Source organism: Rattus norvegicus, chromosome 2, assembly GCF_036323735.1.
Source record: "Rattus norvegicus strain BN/NHsdMcwi chromosome 2, GRCr8, whole genome shotgun sequence".
Taxonomy (NCBI): Eukaryota; Metazoa; Chordata; class Mammalia; order Rodentia; family Muridae; genus Rattus; species Rattus norvegicus.
Genome location: NC_086020.1, coordinates 137,712,219 through 137,732,285, shown reverse-complemented (window position 1 = coordinate 137,732,285; position 20,067 = coordinate 137,712,219). Strand labels below are relative to the sequence as shown.

Sequence of the window (20,067 nt, the reverse complement as noted above, 5' to 3'; positions counted from 1 at the left end):
ACACACACACACACACACACACACAAATACCCAGCATCTGTTGATTACCTACTGTTAGACTGGCACTTGCCAGGACATAGGGTTACTCCTTCTTCTAAGGAAACGAAGCTAGCCCTTCTGACTGCCCAAGAACTAACTATGTAGGCCAGGCTAGCCTCACAGAGATCCTCCTGCCTCTACCTCCCAAGTGATGGGAATAAAGGTGTGCACCACCATGGCTGGACAGCCCAAATTAATTCTTAAGTCCATAGAGATTTAGGTCAGAGGTAGAGTGTTTAGCGTGTTCAAGCATACAAAGGTCTTGAGCCCTTCGTTCTCTCCCAGCTCTACAAAAAACAATTTTTTAAAGGTTTATTTATTTTATGTAAATGTGAATACACTGCCACTGTCTTCAGACACACTGGAAGAGAGCATCGAATCCCAGTATAGATGGTTATGAGCCACGAATTGAACTCAGGACCTCTGGAAGAGCAGTCAGTGCTCTTAGCCATTGAGCCATCTCTTCAGCCCAGTAATAATAATTTTTAAAATACATTTTAACTGATGATTTTGTTGTGTTATATTTTTGAGACAGGGTCTCTCTGTATAATCCTGGCTATCCTTGAATAGGTCAGATTGGCCTCAAACCCACGAAGATCAGAGATCTGATTGCCTCTGCCTCCCTAATCTTGAGATCAAAGACATGCATGACCACATCCAGCCTTAAGATTTTCTTAGCAGACTGTTGACAAGTGAGTTGGGCACTCCTGCAATTCCAGACATGGGGACCACAGTGAATTTACAGCCAGCCTGTTCTATATTACAAATTCAAGGCCAGGCTCAAAAACATAGCAAGAACTTTCCTTGAAATAAAAAACAAAAAAAAAAAAAAAAAACAGAAAGAGAAAAGGAAGACAGATGGACTATAGAGATAGTTTAGTGGTTAGAGCTCATCCAGAGGACCCAGGTTCAAGTTCCAGCACCCACAACTGTCTATAACCCAGCTCCAGTCCTGTTACCCTCTTCTTCCACTGCATACACAGTACACAGGCACGCATGCAGGTAAAACAGCTGTGCACACAAAATAAATTATTTTTAAAAGAAAAGAAAAAGTTAAGAGGTGAAACCATTTGACTGGCAGATAGTAATATCCTGCTATAGATACTTGTACCTTTTTTTTTTTAAGGGAATTTGAGACAGAAACAGTTTGTAGCCTAGACTGATCTAAAACCCACAATCCCCCTACCTCGATCTTTAGAATGCCGAGATTCCTGGTGTGTGCTGTAATAACATATAGCTTGTATTTCCCCTTAAATGTTTACAGTTCTGCTGTGAGTGTAACTTGTTTTTTTCTTAGATAGCCCACCAAGCCCAGGGCCAGTAACTAGTTCAGGATTACAAAGTATCCTTCTGTCACTTCCTCTAAATGAGGCAAGGGTGCCCCTGTGCATAGAACATTCCAGAAGCTTATTTGCACGTGGCAGAGGCATCAAGAGCTTTCACTCTTGTCAAAGGCTCTAGATTTTTAAATTTAAAAAAATCAGTGTTGGGGGCTGGGGATTTAGCTCAGTGGTAGAGCGCTTACCTAGGAAGCACAAGGCCCTGGGTTCGGTCCCCAGCTCCGAAAAAAAAGAACCAAAAAAAAAAAAAAAATCAGTGTTGGACATTTTTCATGGTGGGGGAGTGGAAGAGTAACGTCTTGAGCTCATACCCTACAGATGAATCTTTTATATAATATCTCCGTGTTTTGTTTCCTCCTGAAAGGATGGAGGCAGTCTCGTCGGGGAAGTCAATGAAGATGGGGAGATGACAGGGGAAAAGATAGCCTACGTGTACCCTGATCAGAGGACTGCGCTCTATGGGAAGTTCATTGATGGAGAGATGCTGGAAGGGAAGCTGGCCACCCTCATGGCCACAGAAGAAGGGAAGCCACACTTTGAACTGACATCGGGAAGTAAGTTAGATCTGCTTCCAGTGGGGTGACAGGTTGAAAAGGTTTCTTTCCTTCCCTGAGTAGCCCACTTTAGTGGACTGTCAGGTTTTAGCAAAAAAACAGATCCCTCTGCCCCTCCTGGGTTTATAGCAACAAAGGTTTGCTGTGTCCCTAGGTTCAGCTGGTCTAGCCTGGTCTGGGCTGGTAGGGCTGAGGCAGGCTATACTCCGAGCTTCTGGTCAGATTTGCTCTGAGTTTTATGGTGGGCCCAGTCTGAAGGCACGGTGGCCACGTTGGGCAATAGTTACTCACAGTGGCTCATAGATGTGTCAGAGTACAATCAGGTAATACAAACAGGGCCTCCCGAAACCTCCCCGGGGAACTTTCACTCACTTTATGTTGCAAGTCACATGACAAAGTCCAATGCGAGAGAGTCAGTGAAAGTGTAGCGTGTGTGTCAGGGGGATGTGCCGAGAAGTCACTCGAGGAGGCGCCGTGGGGGATTCAGCCAGTTCAGATGGCTGTACCTCTACACTGAGCACTGAGCACTGAGCACTTTATGCTGTTAAAGAATCAAATCAGAAAGACTTCCGAATCTGTATAAACAGACGAGCTGATTAAGCCTGGGAGACAGCTCTGTGGCTGTAGGAGCTTGTGTCAAAGGCCAATGACCTGCGTTCAATCTCCGGGACCCACGTTGTGAATGAAGAATCAGCTCCATTAAAAGTTGTCCTTTGACCTCACACGAGTATACATGCAGAGTATACATACACACACACACACACACACACACACACACACACACACACACACACACACATACACACGCAAACATGCTAAATATATGTAAAGCACTTTTTTTAAAGTTACCATTAAGAGAAAGCGGGAGCATTCTGTACTTTCTTTGTACTTTTCCGAGTAGTGGCTGTTATTCTAGGAGCTGTGGAAATAGCTCAGGGGAAAAGCGCTCGCCACCAAAACGTAAAGACCAGAGTTAGAGCTAAGTCCTGGGTACAAAAGCCATGTAGCACTGGAGAGGGGCAGACAGGCAGGTCCCCAGAGCTTGCTGGCCAGCTCCAGGCCTGCAAAATCGCCAGATTTCGAAATCATGTCTCAGAATCACAAGATGGATGGAACCTGAGGGCCAGCCCTGAAGATCACCCTCACACCTATTGCCACCGGCGTTCATACAAGTATAAACATAAATTCATACAAGTATAAACATAATTCATACAAGTATAAACTCATTCATTTAATCCCAAAATGAAGGGTTTTGGGTTTGTTTTGTTTTTTCAGTTGAACGCCTGCCGCTCCACCCCACCTCTCCGGCAGGTCAATGGTGGGCAAATGCAGAGGTCCATGGCTATCCAAGATGCCTGGTGCCTACAGAAGCCAGAAGAGGGCCTTGGATCCCCTGGAACTGGTGTTCCAGACAATTGGGAGCTGCCAAGTGGGTGCTGGGAATAGAACCCAGGACTTCCACAAGAGCAGTCAGCAATCTTAATCATGGAGCATCTCTCTAGCCCATGACCGTAGTTTTGGGTTTTGGTTTGGTCTCTGAGACAGAGTGTCTCTATGTCCCCAGTTGTCCTGGAACCTCCTCTGTAGAGCGGCTGGCATCAGACTCAGAAATCGCCTGCTGTCTCCCCAGTGCTGGGTCTGGATGTGCTCCATCCGCGCCCGGCTCACTACAGCACTTTAAGTGGGATCTAGTGGAGCGCCTTGACTTTATACTGGGGTTCAGACTCTGGGCCTCGCACATGGCAGCTAAGAGTTCTCAGCTGGGGCTCCAGCCCTCGCCTGGGTACACATTTAAAACTACCCACGAGGCAGTGTTTTGGGTGTCAAGAGCCAGAACTTTAAGTCGACTGATCCGATTCTCTCGCAAATTCCAGCAATTGCCCGAGTCTCGGTCTGGGTCACAATGTCTTTCAGAACGTGCAGTCCAGATTAACGGTGGATCCTCCCACTGCACATGACTTGATAAGAAAGCAATCCCTCACAGGCGGACTAGCTGCCTGGATTTCGGTTAATGACAGATGTCATAAAGTTGACAGCCAAGGATAGCCGTCAGTCACACTGTCCCTTGTATTCTGCTGCCTGCTTCTTTTACCAGCTCCATTCCTGGGCTCCTGTCTGTCTGTCTGTCTGTCTGTCTGTCTGTCTGTCTGTCTGTCTATCTATCTACCTACCTACCTACCTACCTATCTATCTATCTACCTATCTACCTACCTACCTACCTATCTATCTACCTACCTACCTACTTATCTATCTATCTATCTATCTATCTATCTATCTATCTACCTACCTACCTACCTACCTATCTATCTATCTATCTATCTATCTATCTATCTATCTCTCTCTCTCTCTCTCTATCTATCTACCTACCTACCTACCTGACTTCTGAGTTTGTTTAAGCCCAAGAGGCTGCTTGCCACAGATGCGTTGTGGGGTTGGTGAGAACGAGCTTCCTCTTCCTCCATGCCCAGCTTGGTAAGGCAGAGCTTCCTACTCCTGCCCACACCTAGATTCCTCTGGGCTCCCTGCTTAGCCTCACGGCTCTCCTGCCTGCCTCATAACCAAGTTGCCTAGCTAAAAGTCCCACTTTTGAAATCCTGAGGCGGTCTGATCCTGGGTCATCGCTGGCTGATTTGGATTTTCTACCTTAAGTTTGAGGCATTTATTTAGGTTGACATTGTGTTTTAGACAACAGGAGAGAGGTCGGGTAACCATGACAACTACTGAAGACCTGACTGACGGGACTGCTTAGTGCGGTGTTGGTGCTAAAAATAATTGGCTTTGTAGGAGTTTACCCCCAGGTTCCAAGTCTTGTTTCTTTGTTTTATGAACTCTCAGAAGTCGCCAAGGCTGACAGAAAGCCAACAGTGATTCTAGGACAATTGCAGGAATAGTCACTCACCAGGTTCTGAGCCACTGAGACAGAAGCCAAATGGCAGCTAGCATAGCATGGAAAGCAGCGTTGCTCTTAATTCTCTGAGGCTGACTTCACTCTCAGTAAAGGAGTCAACGCTGGGCTCTGCTGTAGATTTTACAGACTGTCTGGTATGAAAACCTCAGAGAAATTTAAAAACCATTATCCAGTTTAGTTCTAACCAGAGCAATCTGAAAAGTCTATAAAAAAGTGTTTTTGCTTAAAATTTTACCCAAGCAGATTTTTTTAAAGACATTTGAATAAAGAAAAAAAAATCAACAATCGGAATCCTAAGAGTTAAGTCTGATGGCTGTCCATTCAGACTTAAATTAAACCAGGCCTGGTAAATGCAAGTCTGGAATCCCATCCATTCAAAAACTTGAGGATTACAAGATCAAAGCCAGGCTGGACAACTTAGTAGGACCCTGTCTCCTTAAGCTGGGGTGGGGGATGGGGGTGGTTGGGTGGCGAGATAACCAAAGAGTGAATGGGCGGAGCCAGATTGGCACGAATGGCTGCTTGGCCCCTCCTGTGTTGGGGAGCACATCAGGTGCTCTGCACCTGCACTGACCTGTGGATTTGCCTTTTAGGTTCCGTGTTCCACTTTGATAAATCGACTTCCTCCTGCATCTCTAGCGATGCCCTCCTTCCAGACCCTTATGAGTCCGAGAGGTAACTATTTCCTTGTGCCTTTCATTGCACTGTGTGTGCCCTGGCGGTGGGCACCCTTGAGCTTCTGTGGCTCTCTGCTCAGGCTGGGCTCCTGCTCAAACCAAGCGCTTTTCCTTGGCACATATCCCAAGTATGTGTTTGGGTATCCTGAGGAAGACCAATTGCATTCTCATAGCGAGCCTGTCCGTAAAAAGTGTCTACAGTATCAGGCTAGTTCGTCTCGTCCTAGAATGAATTCTCTAGGAAAGGTGTTGGGTCAGGCAGTCAGTCATTTCCTTTCAGATGTCACCTTTCTCAGTGGGTTGGGAAGCACGCATGTAGACATCAGAGAACAACTTTTGAAGTCAGTTCTTTCCTTCCACCAGGCTTGTAAACAGTCGCTTTTACCCACAGAGCCATGTTACAGGCCCTGTCAAGGCTCCCTCTAGGGGACCAGTTCAGGCCCTTTCAAGCCTGACCTATACCTCCAGCACAAGTCCTATTCTCTGCAGCCTGACCTTCGTACCATAAATCAACTTCTTTATTCATAAGGGAAGACAGGGTAGAAAGAAAGCAAATAAGTACTCATGAAATCTCCCCACCATGGCAAGCCTGGCCATTTCACACCTAACCTACGCCATTGGCTGCCCTTTAGCTGGGTCTAGGTGTTCAGAATTCTCTTTATTCTCCAGCAGCTGGACGACCTCTGAGTAAGAACAGCCCCAAGCCCCAGGACAGGGGTTTATTTCTTGTTTACTTTCTGCTCCCATCTGAGAAACAAGCCTCCTCCTGGTCTGCCTGACAGAGCTGATCCCACAGTGCCACAGGCAGGGAGAGAACGTCCTCTTTTTCTGACAAGAGGTTCTGGCCCAGGGCCAGGGCTGCAGACCGTTTTCGGTGTTAGCCCCAAAGGACTACAGGGCCAACTGTGTCTGTCAATCCAGGCTGTTGTGAATTCTACATAGCAATACCCTCAAACAGTTTACCTGTTCGCAGGAGCGAGCATTTTGTATTATACTCATGGTTCTGAGGGTTGGCTTAGATTCAGCCATTTTTATTTGGGCTTCACCAGGCTCAGCCAGACTAGGCTGGGCTCCAGGATTCAAGTCAGGTTCAAGTCTGTTTCACATCTCTTCATTCCAAGACTCTGGCTAAAGGAAAAACAACCCCCGGGACATATCTTTTTTTTCCCTGGAGACAATGGAAACTGGCAGAAACTCGCCATGTCTCCTAACACCTGAGACCCAGCAGCAGGGCCGGCCTCCATGTTCCTCCAGCAGAGTCAGCAGGGCAGGTGATGCAACCCACCTGCACTGAAGCAAGTGTCATGACGTCACCTGGCAAAAGGGTGAGGTGCATCATTCTGTCACCTCGAAGGAGCAGAACTGGGGGAAATAATTCAGATTTCCAGTCCATAAAATAGCCCAGATTTTACAGATGCCCAGCCTCTAGCAGGGTCATCTGTCACGGTGCATGAAAAAATGAAAGATTTGTTGGTAGAACATAGGTTTTTATTACATCCACTCCACAGCCAAGAGTGCTTTTCTTGTTAAACTGTGCTTAGCAACCTTTTCACCCTGAGGAACAATTTGGAACCTGGGAGGCCTCGTGTTGTCTACTGCACAGACTCAGCTCTGCCTTTGAGCCCAGCGGTAGTCAGGCACAGCCTTAAAAAAAAACTGCGGAAGGCAACTGTGTCTCAATAAAACTTTATCAACAAGAAATGAGCAGCAGTTGGATTTGACCTGGGGCTGGCTGACCTCTGCTTTAACCCTTTGTGGGGAAATTCTTCTTGGCTATATCTCATTAGTAGTCCTTTTTTGTGTAAACAGTCCATCTTGGCATTTGACTAAGAAATAGACTTTCTCTGTTATCTGGCTTTGAAAAGTCTGGAGATGTTTTCTTGTCTGGTAAAACTAAAAACCATCATTAGCTATAAACATTATCTTCTTTTACAAAAGAGTATATCAGGTATGGGTGGCTTTAGGAACCTATAATAATTGCTCCTTGTTAAAGAAGACTTAAAGTATGTGCATGAGTGTTTGCCTGCATGTGTATCTGTGTAGCACGTGTGTGCACTGGCCACGGGGGCCAGAAGAGGGCGTCAGATCCCTGGAACTGTGTTACAGATAGTTGTGAGATGACGTGTGGGTGCTGGGAACCAAACCCAGGTCATCTGTAAGAACAACCATCTCCCTGTTCTTGGGGAAGACATTGTTTGAGGCCTGGGGATATAGCTCAGTGAGTTTGAGACCAGTCTGATCTATAGAGAGAGTTCCAAAACAGCCAGGGCTATACAGAGAGAACCTGTCTCAAAATAAAATGATAAAATAAAGAAATAGTTCCTGTCCTCATTGGCTCCAGAGCAAGTCTGAGGCCATTCTGAGCCGGATACTTCATCTAAAGAAACAAGAGTGGAGTTCAGTGTGAATACAGCTTTTACCGAGATTAAAGGTGTTCCTTCCACTCCTGTGGCTAACATATTGTGGCTTACTGTCTTGACCTCACTTCCTTCCATTGTTGAGTGACTGGAAGAATCTGTGATGGACTTGTGGTGATTGACGTGAAGTGACAGGTCCTACTGAGAAACTCACGGTTCAATTTTCATTATTATGTATGTATGTAGGGTTTATGTTGCCGACTCTCTCATCTCCAGTGCCGGAGAAGGACTGTTTTCCAAGGTAGCAGTGGGACCCAATACTGTCATGTCATTTTATAATGGAGTCCGAATTACACACCAAGAGGTAAGTGGGAAAAACTCGAACATCAACCTAATCGGTTAAAGGGCTTTAGCTTAAACAAGCCACTTTCATGGCCACAGAAGATAGGATAATGACACAGTCACGTGTTTTCTCTAGACCCTACCCAACATCTCAAATCCAAGATCCAGTCAGATTCCTAACAATTAACTAATGGCCTCCAATGTGATATGTTTTTAGAAAGAACCCCACTCCTGCTAACGCAAAGTCTTAAAATGGTCTCCATCTTTCCAGGAAGAGTTAGTGAAAAAAAAATCCAAACTCAAAAGCTAAAAGTTAAATAAGCAGGATCTGGTGGTGCATGCCTGTAGTCTTAGCACCTGAAAGGCCCAAACTGTGAGAATCACGCATTACACAGCGCTGTCCCCATTTGAGTCTCAGCCCCTGAAAATGAGTTCCTTTCAGTCTGTCCATCATCTACTCTCAGAATCGTCAGGGGATGTCAGGCAAGGCATGTACCCGTAGCCCCAGCATTTGTGAGGATGAGACCGGAGAATCATGAATCCCGGGCCAGCCTGGTCAGGGTCAGGGTCTTCTCTTGGGGGTTGGAGGATGATGCTGCAGCCATTAAAGTGTCTGCCTTGCAGGTAAGACGAAGCTCACCCAATCCCCAAGGCCTCAGTTTTAAAAGCCGGGCATGGTAGCCTATGCTTATAACTGTAGTGCTGGGAGCTGCAGTTAGGTGGGTGCCTGGGACTCACTGGCCATCCAGCCTAGCCTGCTGGGTGAGTTTTAGGCAATTCGAGACCCTGAGAAGGAAGGAAGGAAGGAAGGAAGGAAGGAAGGAAGGAAGGAAGGAAGGAAGGAAGGAAGGAAAAAGGTTTCAGGACAGCCAAGAGTAAACAGAGAAACCTGGTCTCCAAAAAAGGAAGAAAGGAGGGAGAGACAGAATGCAGGCAGGCAGACATCAAGAATCCTTGGGGAAGGACACTGAACTTGTTCTCTGGCCTCCCCACACATTCATGAAATGCACAGCAGCTCTTGCCTTTGAGACACAGTCTGTGGCATATTTTACACCTCCATGGATGGATCTGCTTAAGTGTCTTCAGCTCACAGGGTCAAGGACCTCACCGGCCAGGAGCAAGTCTGAAGCTTTCAGCGCAGCCGTTGAGCCCCGCTGTGTTCTGATGCGTGTGCCAGGCTCACAGCCAGTGTCTCAGGTCTGGGGTTCCATCCTGCCGCCATTCCAGTGGATAATAAGGGGACATTTCACAAAATGGGACAGTTAGTCACACAGTCAAAGCAGCTGGGCAGGCAAAAGGCAAGAAGGAGCTGGCATTCACACTGGTGACCTTTTGCCAGCCTTCCAGAAAGTCCTGGACATTCAACATGGAAAGGAGCTTCATGGGTAGAGCACCCCTTATCTGAAATGCTAAGGACCAGAAGCGTTAGGAATTTGGGGTTTTTAAATATTTGCTTATGTATATCATCTTAGGAATGGGACCTCTGTCAGAGTATGAAATTTGATGTTCCCATTCCCCCTGTGTGCATAGCTTAGAGGCAGCTGTTCTATATTTCATTGTGTCTACCTTTTGCCTGTGACAAAAAATGAGGTTGGGTGCGGTTTCTTCCAATTACATCATAGCAGCCTCTTCAAAAAGGTTTGAATTTGGAAGCATTCTGGAGTTTTAAATATTAAACCCGTGCTGCTTTATCTGAACACTTTTCAGATGAGGCAACAAAAACCTAGGAGAGATTAAAGAGTTTGCCCCAGGTCACAATTCAGTGAACTACAGAGTTCAAGGAAGGTTTGAAAGCAGAGGTAGATAGGCATCTGACATCGTTGTCACGGTTGCAGCATCTGACACCGTTGTCATGGTTGCAGCATCTGACACCGTTGTCATGGTTGCAGCATCTGACACCGTTGTCATGGTTATAGCATCTGACACAGTTGTCATGGTTGCAGCATCTGACAGCGTTGTCGTGGTTGCAGCGTCTGACACCGCTGTGGTGGTTGCAGCATCTGACACCGTTGTCATGGTTACAGCATCTGACACAGTTGTCATGGTTGCAGCATCTGACACCGTTGTCATGGTTATAGCATCTGACACAGTTGTCATGGTTGCAGCATCTGACAGCGTTGTCGTGGTTGCAGCGTCTGACACCGCTGTGGTGGTTGCAGCATCTGACACCGTTGTCATGGTTATAGCATCTGACACCGTTGTCATGGTTGCAGCATCTGACACAGTTGTCATGGTTGCAGCATCTGACACCGTTGTGATGGTTACAGCATCTGACACAGTTGTCATGGTTGCAGCATCTGACACCGTTGTCGTGGTTGCAGCATCTGACACCGTTGTCGTGGTTGCAGCATCTGACACCGTTGTCGTGGTTGCAGCGTCTGACACCGCTGTGGTGGTTGCAGCGTCTGACACCGCTGTCGTGGTTGCAGCATCTGACACCGTTGTCGTGGTTGCAGCATCTGACACCGCTGTGGTGGTTGCACTGTCTGACACCGTTGTGGTGGTTGCAGCATCTGACACGTTGTGGTGGTTGCAGCATCTGACACCATTGTCATGGTTGCAGCATCTGACACCGTTGTCATGGTTGCAGCGTCTGACACCGTTGTCATGGTTGCAGCGTCACCGCTGTGGTGGTTGCGGTGATGCAGGAGATGCCGCTCACACCCTGTGCAGTTGAGATTCTGACACCCACCTAATGGCAACAAAGCACAAACCACACACACTTCCATGGCGGGTTAGGAATAATGAAGATGAGAGTGACCACTGACCGGATGTCACATCTAAATGCAGTGTATCAGAGGAAGAGTCAGTTCATGGAGGAAGGGTGGCCAACCTGTGATTCTCAGGCTACCTGAGGCAATGGGTAACTGCAGACAGAACCTCACAGAAAGTACTAAGTTTACCTAAAGCTTAAGAAACATTGTTTGGTTTTTATAGTTTCTTTTTAAAGATATTTATTTTGTATATGTGAGTACACTGTCACTGCCTTCAGACACACCAGAAGAGGGCATCAGATCCCATTTCAGATGGTTGTGAGCCACCATGTGGTTGCTGGGAGTTGAACTCAGGACCTCTGGAAGAGCAGTCAGTGCTCTTAACCACTGAGCCATCCCTCCAGCCTCTTATTTTGTTTTTAAACTCAGTCTTTGGCTCACAAACATGAATTGTAGACCACAGTTGTGTCACAATGTCAGAAACTTGGACACGCCTTTCTGGAGTCTACACATTGCTATGCAAACACAACCCTTTTTTGGAAAAGGTGAAAGATTTCTACACTCTGAAGATACACCACAGTGTCATGACCATTTTATCTAAAAGCCCCAAAGGGCTATTCTGCTGTCCTCCCAACTTCCAACCTGATGCCTGATGGTTGTGTGGTAGGTGATAAGGCATGGTACGGAAGCGCCCAGGCTTAGAGACAGCCTCCTGAGCCACAGTTCCTCCACTGGAACAGAAGTGTGGACCTTTTAATAAAGGTTTTAAAAATACACTTATGACTGGATGGTGTTGGTGCACACCTTTAATCCAAGCTGGGGAAGCTAGGGCAAGAAGATCTCTGAGTTCAAAGCCAGCCTGGTCTACAGAGTAAGTTCCAGGACAGCCAGGGCTATATAGAAAAACCCTGTCCAAAAAAAAGAAAAAAAAATTGGAGATATCATATGGAGGTCAGACACAGTTTCCTGGAATAGGTTCTCACCTTCGGCTGCATGGCTCTGTGGACTGGACTCAGGTGGTCAGGCATAGGTGGGTGTGGGCATCTGTACCCACAGAGCCATCTCGACAGCCTCGCCTCTTGTTTATTTTTAGTTCGGGTCTGTCTGATCTTTTCGTGTGTCTCTGTAAGGGTTGGAAATCCTTTTCTTCCCTCTGAAATGAGGAGAATCCAGCAAGCAATAGGTTGAGCTCTCTGGTTGCACCGCCCTTGCGTGGGAAGGCGACTTGGCTGTCTCGCATGGTCTGCAGCAGCACTCTGACTATGACGTGTTAAGCTAAGTGAGTTCGCACCTCTGACACACCATGAGCTTTTGTGAGAAAGGCCCTCTTTAGCACGACTTCCCTGTTTTGCAGGTTGACAGCAGGGACTGGGCCCTAAATGGGAACACTCTCTCCCTGGATGAGGAAACAGTCATTGATGTGCCTGAGCCCTACAACCACGTGTCCAAGTACTGTGCCTCCTTGGGACACAAGGCGAATCACTCCTTTACTCCAAACTGCGTCTATGACATGTAAGTAGGACGCCGTGGTTGCTTGGATCTGTGCTGAGGAGGGCATGAGAAAGGTCCCTAAGCTTCAGATGATGGCTGCTCTCACAGAATGACCCAGGTGGGGGTGGGGGGATGCTGTGAACCTCGGCCTTGTAGTTTAAGGCTCCAGATCTGAGCAGTTTGCCTTCCAGCCATGAGATGAAAATGTGCTTTGAAAAATAGAAATGTCATAGAAATATGGTGGCTGTTTTATTACTATCCTTAGTTGCCCTTAGGGGTTTTGTTTTTTGGTTTAAAGATCACATGACAGAGCTGGGGAGGGGAGGAGCCGCTAAGTCATTCAGGCGCTTGCTGCACAAGCATGAAGACTTGAGTTCAATCCTCGCCCAGCACCCACAGAAACAGCTAAGTGTTGGGGCGGGAACCTGAAATCCCATCACTGAGGAGGCAGAGGCAGGGGGATCCCCTGGGCTCACTGGCCACCCAGCCTACCCTAGTCAGAGAGTTCCAAGCCAGTGAGTAACCCAGTCTCAAAAACAAGGTGTTGAGGACCACACCTGAGGTTGTTCTTTGGCTCCCACATACACATATGCGCAGGAGCAGACATACCCGCATACACATGTATAGATGTAATCTTATAGAGTGTTTCCGACGCACTCTAGCCTGTATAGTTCCCAAATAAAAGTCACGGAAATCTGGTAACTTTTTTTTTTAAAGATTTATTTATTTTATGTATGTGAGTGCACTGTCGCTGTCTTCATGCACACCAGAAGAGGGCATTGGGTTCTCTTACAGGTGGTTGGGAGCCACCATGTGGTTGCTGGGACTTGAACTCAGGACCTCTGGGAGAGCAGTCCGTGCTCTTAACCGCTGAGCCCTCTCTCTCTCCAGCCTTGATATTTTGATTAACAAGCTATAAGCCAGAAACTGAGCAGGTTCCGAGCCGATCTAACCTACATCCCAGTCGTAGGCCCTGTGTTACTTACCAACTGAGTCTTGCTCTGTTTGCTGTGCTTCATGTGTGTCCTCTGGGAGATTTTCTCTTGGCCACATGCTCATGGTCTATCCTGCATCATGGAGACTGCCTTCTCCTACCTCTTTCCTTCTCCTCATGGTCTCTGCCTGAGACCCCCTACTCCATCTCAAGGCCTGCCTTCCTCCCTCTCCTGCCCAGTCACAGGCTCTAGCCTTTTATTATCCAATCAGGGATTACTGGAGAGCATTCTTGGTCAGCACATTGGTCAATACAATGCCCGTGTCACCCAGCATCTGAATACACAGTGCAAGACCAATCTCAACACACGCTTACACCTGCATACACACGTGCACAGAGATTATGGGATGGCAGTGCAGCTCAGTTGTAGTGCATTGGCTTCCCTGTTTGGTGCTATGGCTGCAGCCCTTCTGCTGTGTGTGATCACAGCAGACATGTCCAGTGCACGACTCTGAACATCTCATCTGTCAAACCTTGCCAAGATTTGGGGCTTGCTAGGAAACATCCCAAGACTTGTCCTTACGATGCCTCAGAGGTCATCCTGGCAGTGACTTCCTTTCCTTGTCAGCCAGTAACTGGTACCTGGGGCTCCAACCGCTTCCAAAGGGCGAGCTGAAATGGCAGAGGACGTGTCATGTGAAGTGAAACTAACGCTATTATTAGTTGTGGGGCTTTTGTGGCTAGTGTACATTTGTCTAAAGCTCATTCCCAGCTGTGCTGGCATAACAACAGCCCCTTAAAGCCACGGTAACTAACCATCCGAACACCACTTAGACCCCCTCCTTCAATCAAGCCCCTTCTGTGGCTTCTCTGCACAGCTGGCTTTTCTCCCCACGGTGTTAGAGCACTGGAAACAGGAGACGTTTCTGTCTGTGCAAAATCGATGTCTGCACAGCAGGTTTTGTTTGGGGGTTTTTCTGTTTGTTTTCTTTGTGTTTTTTTGCTGGCGTTTCTCTTTCAAGCCCAGTGTAGCCAAAAGTCAGTTCTATGGAGGGATGAGAAGACTCCTTGAATAATAACCAAGTGTAAACCTCAGATTACAACTCCTGGCATCCGTGTGTTTCTCAGGCCACTGGCGTTCACAGAAACGAGAAAGCCCTTCCCTATGCTGCTTTACTGAAGTCTGTCACAAAATGTCCAGGGAACAATTACACAAGTAAATATGGCACATTCCGTCATAAGGCCCAGAGCTATGTGGCCCACAGGTTTGGGTTCCTTGCTACTTCTGTAGCCCTGAGCTCTGAGCATTCATTCCAGGTCCCTCTCCTTCCCTCCCCTCATTCCTTCTTCTTATGTTAGAAATTGAACCCAGGACCTCACACATGCTAAGCTCACATTCTGTCCATTTACCTGGCGCTACTCTGGATGCCTTCCCTGTTTCATCTCAGTCAGTCCCCCCAGGACCTTCCCATCAGTTACGGCTCAGGTCTAGAGGTAGAGCGACCCCGTGCAGTGTGCCCCCAGTGCTGTAACTCCTGAGAACAAGTTCTCTCTGTCTACTCAAACGAAGAACGTGCTGGATATGGTGGTGAGCAGCTGTAACTCTGGTGCCTGGAAGTCTGAGGCAGGAGGAGACTGAGTTCTTTAATCCCAACACTCGGGAGGCAGAGGCAGGAGGATCTGTGTGATTCTAATGCCAGCTTGAGACCATGTCTCAACACAAACAGACATCGACAAAAAACCTATCAGAATGGAAAGACACAGTGGGCATCAGAGTGAAGCTACAAGAACATTGGAAAAGAAGTCTCAGGTCCAAAAATTCAACATCGGGCTCCCCTCCCCCACCCCCACTAGATCTTCTAGAAGGTTGATCAAAGCTCCATTTCAGGAGCACTATTTAATTTTTACTCCGAAGTCATAGGATGCAAATTATAATGAATCATGCCAACTTGAAAACAAAATGGTCTGGCATGGCAGCCCAAGTCTTCAATCTTAGCACTCAGAAGTCAGAGGCAGGAGGTTCTCTCTGAGTTCAGAGATAGCCAGAGCTACACAGTAATACACTTCTGTCTGCTTTCCACCGCTGTGAACAGACACCATGACCACAGCAACTCACGTAAAGGATAACCCTTCATTGGGCTGGCCCACAGCTCAGAGGTTTAATCCGTTGCCATCATGGTGGGAAACATGGCGGCAGGCTGCAGAGAAGGTGCTGGAGAGGTAGCTGAGAGTTCTATATCCAGATCCACAGGCAGCAGGAAGAGAGAGAGACACTGGGCCTGGCTTGGGCTTCTGAAACACCAAAGCCCCACCTCCAGTGACACACTTCCTCCAACAAGGCCACACCTCCCAATAGTGCCACTACCTGTGAGCCTATGTGGGGCTGTTTCCATTCAGACCACAATTGTCTGTCCATACATTGTAAATGGATTTTAATAAACTCTATCAAGATGACCCAGCTACCCTTCCAATGACCGAGGCAGAGCCCTCTGGATTTACTTAAACAGCTCTTGCACAATTACTGAGGGGCTACCCCTATTCTATTTTTCTAAGACTCTACTGGCTACTTCCCCATGGGCTCGAGGGTTGAGTCTTGCCCAAGCTCATTCTGCTCCAGCAGTCTGTCCTCGGGAGCATTTCACTGGGGCATGTGCTGCTGGCCCACCACATCTAATGGAGAGCTCCTGTGTTTTCTATCTTCTCCCTCCTTCACTCCCTCTTCCATCATCACTACCCAAGCCCCCAGCCCAGTCACTGAAACTCTGCCTACCACTCCCCAGTAACTGGCTACAGCCACCTTTATTTAACCAATAGTTTTAAATTGGAGAACAAGGTTTAAATAGCATCACTTGGTACATGTGAGGATCTGCTTGCAGGGGCAACCAAATCTTGGGGGCCAATGTTTAGCATTTGTATACACAGCACCAGACCAACCACCAACACATACATACATACATACATACATACATACATACATACATACATACATAACATACATACAAAATTGTGACCTTATGACGCTGGAGATCTGTGTACCAGCAAGTTCTCTTCTGCTAGGTAGATCCTCCACCCAAAGCCACAGTTTTAACAAAAGAGTTCTGAACCCACGGTCTGGATATTGTCTTTGCAAAGGAGCGTAATCCAAATGTTGTATGCTTACATGTTCACACGCATGTACATGTGTGCACATGTACTCGTGAATGCCCAGGAAGAGCTTATAAGTGCTGTTCATATATCCACATACATGCATGCACACATTCCTACATACATATTCACACGTGTGCATGCTTACATGCATCGTAGCTGATAGCAGGGTCTCAGTTTGTGTGAGCCACTGTCTTAGGGACACGCCATTTTCTCACCACAGAAACCATCCAGGGAAAGCCTTACTAGTGTCGCCATGATCTTATAGAGCAGGAAAGTGAAATTCAGGAACATACGAGAGCACCGTGATATGTATGAGATCAGAACACCATGATACATATGAGACCAGAACAGCCAGCCAACGCTCTTGGTCCCAAGTTAAATGCCCCTTTCATGAACCATAATAGCCAAGTAGAATGGATAGAGGCCTCTTTGGTGTCAGGTAGAAGTTGCTCATTTTTATACCACATAAAAGTTAGCCCAAACCACACACACACACACACACACACACACACACACACACACACTCTCCTGGAAGCATAGCCCAGAGAGAGCACTTGGTCACTGGTTCTGTTCCAGCCATCTAAGAAAACATCAGACACACACCTTTCTCCACAGACAGAGGAGCCAGACGGAGCCAAATACTTAGCTCCTTAGCTCCACAGGCCCTAGAGGCCAATCTGATTTATGGCTGGCTTTTTCCCATTTCATGTGTCCTCTGTCCTCCATTTATCCTGGGGGCCTATGGGAAGGATAAGGGCTAGCAAAATAGCTAAGCAGGTACTTGTCACCAAGCCTAAAGACCTGTGTTTGATCCCTGGAACCCACGTGGTTGAAGGGAAGAAGCAACTTGTCCAAGTTGTCCTCTGACCTCCCCAGCATGTACTGAGGTGTTCTGTGAGATTTGGGGTTTTAGCTTTAAGACAAGATATTTCATTATCCAGGTCTGGCCTCAAATTCACGGTGAAGCCAAGAACAACCTTGCATTCCTCTTCCCCACCTCCTGAGTGCTAGGACCACCGTGCCTGGTTTATGATGATGCTGAGAAGAGCCTCAGACCCCATCTGTGCTAGATGAACAATCTCCCAACTGAGCTCCCCCCACCCCCTCCTCCCAGTGTGCCTAGAGTGTTCTAACCCAGCAGATCTGGGTCCTGCTGAAGTTGGCTGTCCCCTGAGAACACAGAAGTGATATCCAGCCGGTGCCTGTAGGTGAGCTGCTCCCTTTGCACCAAGGTCCTGGGTTGGCCCAAGAATGACCTTTCCCATCTTGATGTTTAGGTTTGTCCATCCCCGTTTTGGGCCCATCAAGTGCATCCGCACCCTTCGAGCTGTGGAGGCTGAGGAGGAGCTGACCGTTGCCTACGGCTATGACCACAGCCCCCCGGGGAAGAGTGGGCCCGAAGCCCCCGAGTGGTATCAGGTGGAGCTGAAGGCCTTCCAGGCCACCCAGCAAAAGTGAAAGGCTTGGCCCTGGGTTCCAGAGACCTGGGATAGAAATCCGGATCTATGCACTACATTTATCTGACAACGGGACAACCAGGGACTGTTCATGCCGTGACTTCACATCCTCTCACCCTGCGTTAGCAACGACTCCTCTCGCATACTAACTAGGTTTGACTGTATTACTCATACCAGATTTAAAATTAGCTAGCCTTGCAACAAAGCCCTACTGAGAGGGACTGTCGAACTGTGGGACAACATGATGTTCTTTGATGGTTGAAGTCTAAATCTGGACCACGTTCAGAGATACCAAATGATTAGGCTGAAAAAGGGAAATGGGGTTCTTCGGTCTTTTTTTTTTTTTTTTCTCTTTCTTTCTTTTTTTTTTTTTTTTTTTTTTTTTTGGTCGATGGGTTTTTTTTTCCCATGATGCTTTTCTCTACAGCCAGTGCAAACGGTGCTCAGTCACCCTTGCATGTTGCCAACCGTAGGGCAGGAAGCGATTACGTCTTTATATACATGTAGGGCCACTTGCCTTTTAACCTTTGATCTGTATCTTGCAATAGAATGGCATTGTTTTTGTTGTTACTCTCCTAGCTTCCCAACGTTAGCTACTTTACAAGAGGAAGCTTCCAAATGGATTTTGCACTCGTAGCAGCATACAGGTCTTTCTGGTTCTTTCTCTGCCATTTCATTCTTATGTCCTGATATAAGGTCCTGGCTCGTAGGGCCAGACTGTTATTATAGACTTAACTATTCTCGCATGTCAACAGATATCTTTGCTTTCAGATGTGAGAAGAGAGGAATTTACCTTGTTCGCATTAATTATGAGAGAGTTGTAAGGTATACGTTCAGGAAAAAGAGGGGAAAATTAGTATTTCTAAACAGTTGTTAGAGCAGTTTTTTGCAGTATCTTCAGTAGCATTGGTAATTTTTTTCTTCTTCTTGGGTACACATTAATTGTACATAACCTAGTGCAGTCTGGCTTGTGACACAGCTCATTGGATTCAAATACCATAGCCAATGTGCATTCCAAGGCGGAATGCAAACTTCTCTTTGAAGTCAGCGTCATGTCATGAAGGCAGACTTGCTGATCGCTAGGCATGGATCAGATCCTTAGCGGAAGCTTCTCGTCACAGCGATTTCAGAGCACTTAGCTGCTTCCAAGAGCTCACACCTGTGCGGTTAATACCACTAGCATTTCAGCCACCTCACAAGCCGTATGTAACCACACCTGCAGAAGTACAGAGAGAGCCCCACTCTTTTAGTTTAGCACATTAGGTCTGTAACATAACTGGATTGCTCTGAATGAAGGCCGAGTTTGAAGGCCGAGTTTGGGGAACACCTCCCCAAGGCGTCACTCCGTCTCCAGGAGGCCTGGGAACAACCTTTGCTGAAGCCTGCAGCTGTCACCAGGGCTCCCTGTGGCCTGTGTTGGTTTAGGCTTAAAAGATAAAGCTTTCTACCAAGCTGCAATCGATCAATCATCGCTGAAGGAGCTGGGAATGAGGAGAGACGCTTACTTTGACATTCTGCTGTCAGTTGTAGCTTACTCTTCGTGGCTTTCACAAGTACTCCGTCTGGGACTGTGACACAGTTTGCCCATCAAACAGCCCCAGGCGGAGAACTCAGCCCTCGGTTAAGATAGCCACACCTGAGCTCTGCGCCTGGGTGACCGTGCTTTCCAAGAGAGCTAGTCACATCCCTGTTTGAAAGCTTAAGGAGACAGTTCCCTCAGGAGCCTCCTGCACAGATGACTGGATAGTTTCTAGACTGCAAGTCAGCGGGGTAGGATGGCTTCTGGTCTGTAGAAAGAGACCATTCAGTAAACTGTGACAGAAGGAGTCTGTGGATTCGAATTCTGAGAGGAGCTTTTATGTAAATGTGTCCAAAGAGAGTTGGCTGCCTTGGGAAGAAAGATGGCTGACTTCAGTCACCAATGAGACAGAAGAAGAGAGGGCAGGTCCCATCTCCATTCGCCTGGGCTCACAGGATTTCATATCTGGGGATGGAACCTTAGCCTCAGTTGCTGTAGGGGCTCAACTTCTATCCTAAAGGGCTACTCTAGCAGTCTCATCCAATGGAACTCAACTGTGGGGGCTCGAGGGCCAGCAGAATCGTTTGT

General features: G+C 47.3%; 1 protein-coding gene across 1 annotated transcript in view; it reads left to right on the top strand.

Moving 5' to 3' along the window:
• The window catches only part of Setd7 (SET domain containing 7, histone lysine methyltransferase), a 42,775-nt gene extending 24,034 nt beyond the window's left edge, over window positions 1-18,741 (top strand). Inside the window, exons 4-8 of the mRNA NM_001109558.1 lie at window positions 1,744-1,933; window positions 5,435-5,516; window positions 8,122-8,239; window positions 12,286-12,443; window positions 17,781-18,741. Of these exons, the coding sequence (NP_001103028.1) occupies window positions 1,744-1,933; window positions 5,435-5,516; window positions 8,122-8,239; window positions 12,286-12,443; window positions 17,781-17,961 (729 nt within the window). The 3' untranslated portion in view covers window positions 17,962-18,741. The remainder of the gene's footprint in view (window positions 1-1,743; window positions 1,934-5,434; window positions 5,517-8,121; window positions 8,240-12,285; window positions 12,444-17,780) is intronic.
• The last annotated feature ends 1,326 nt before the right edge of the window (window positions 18,742-20,067 follow it).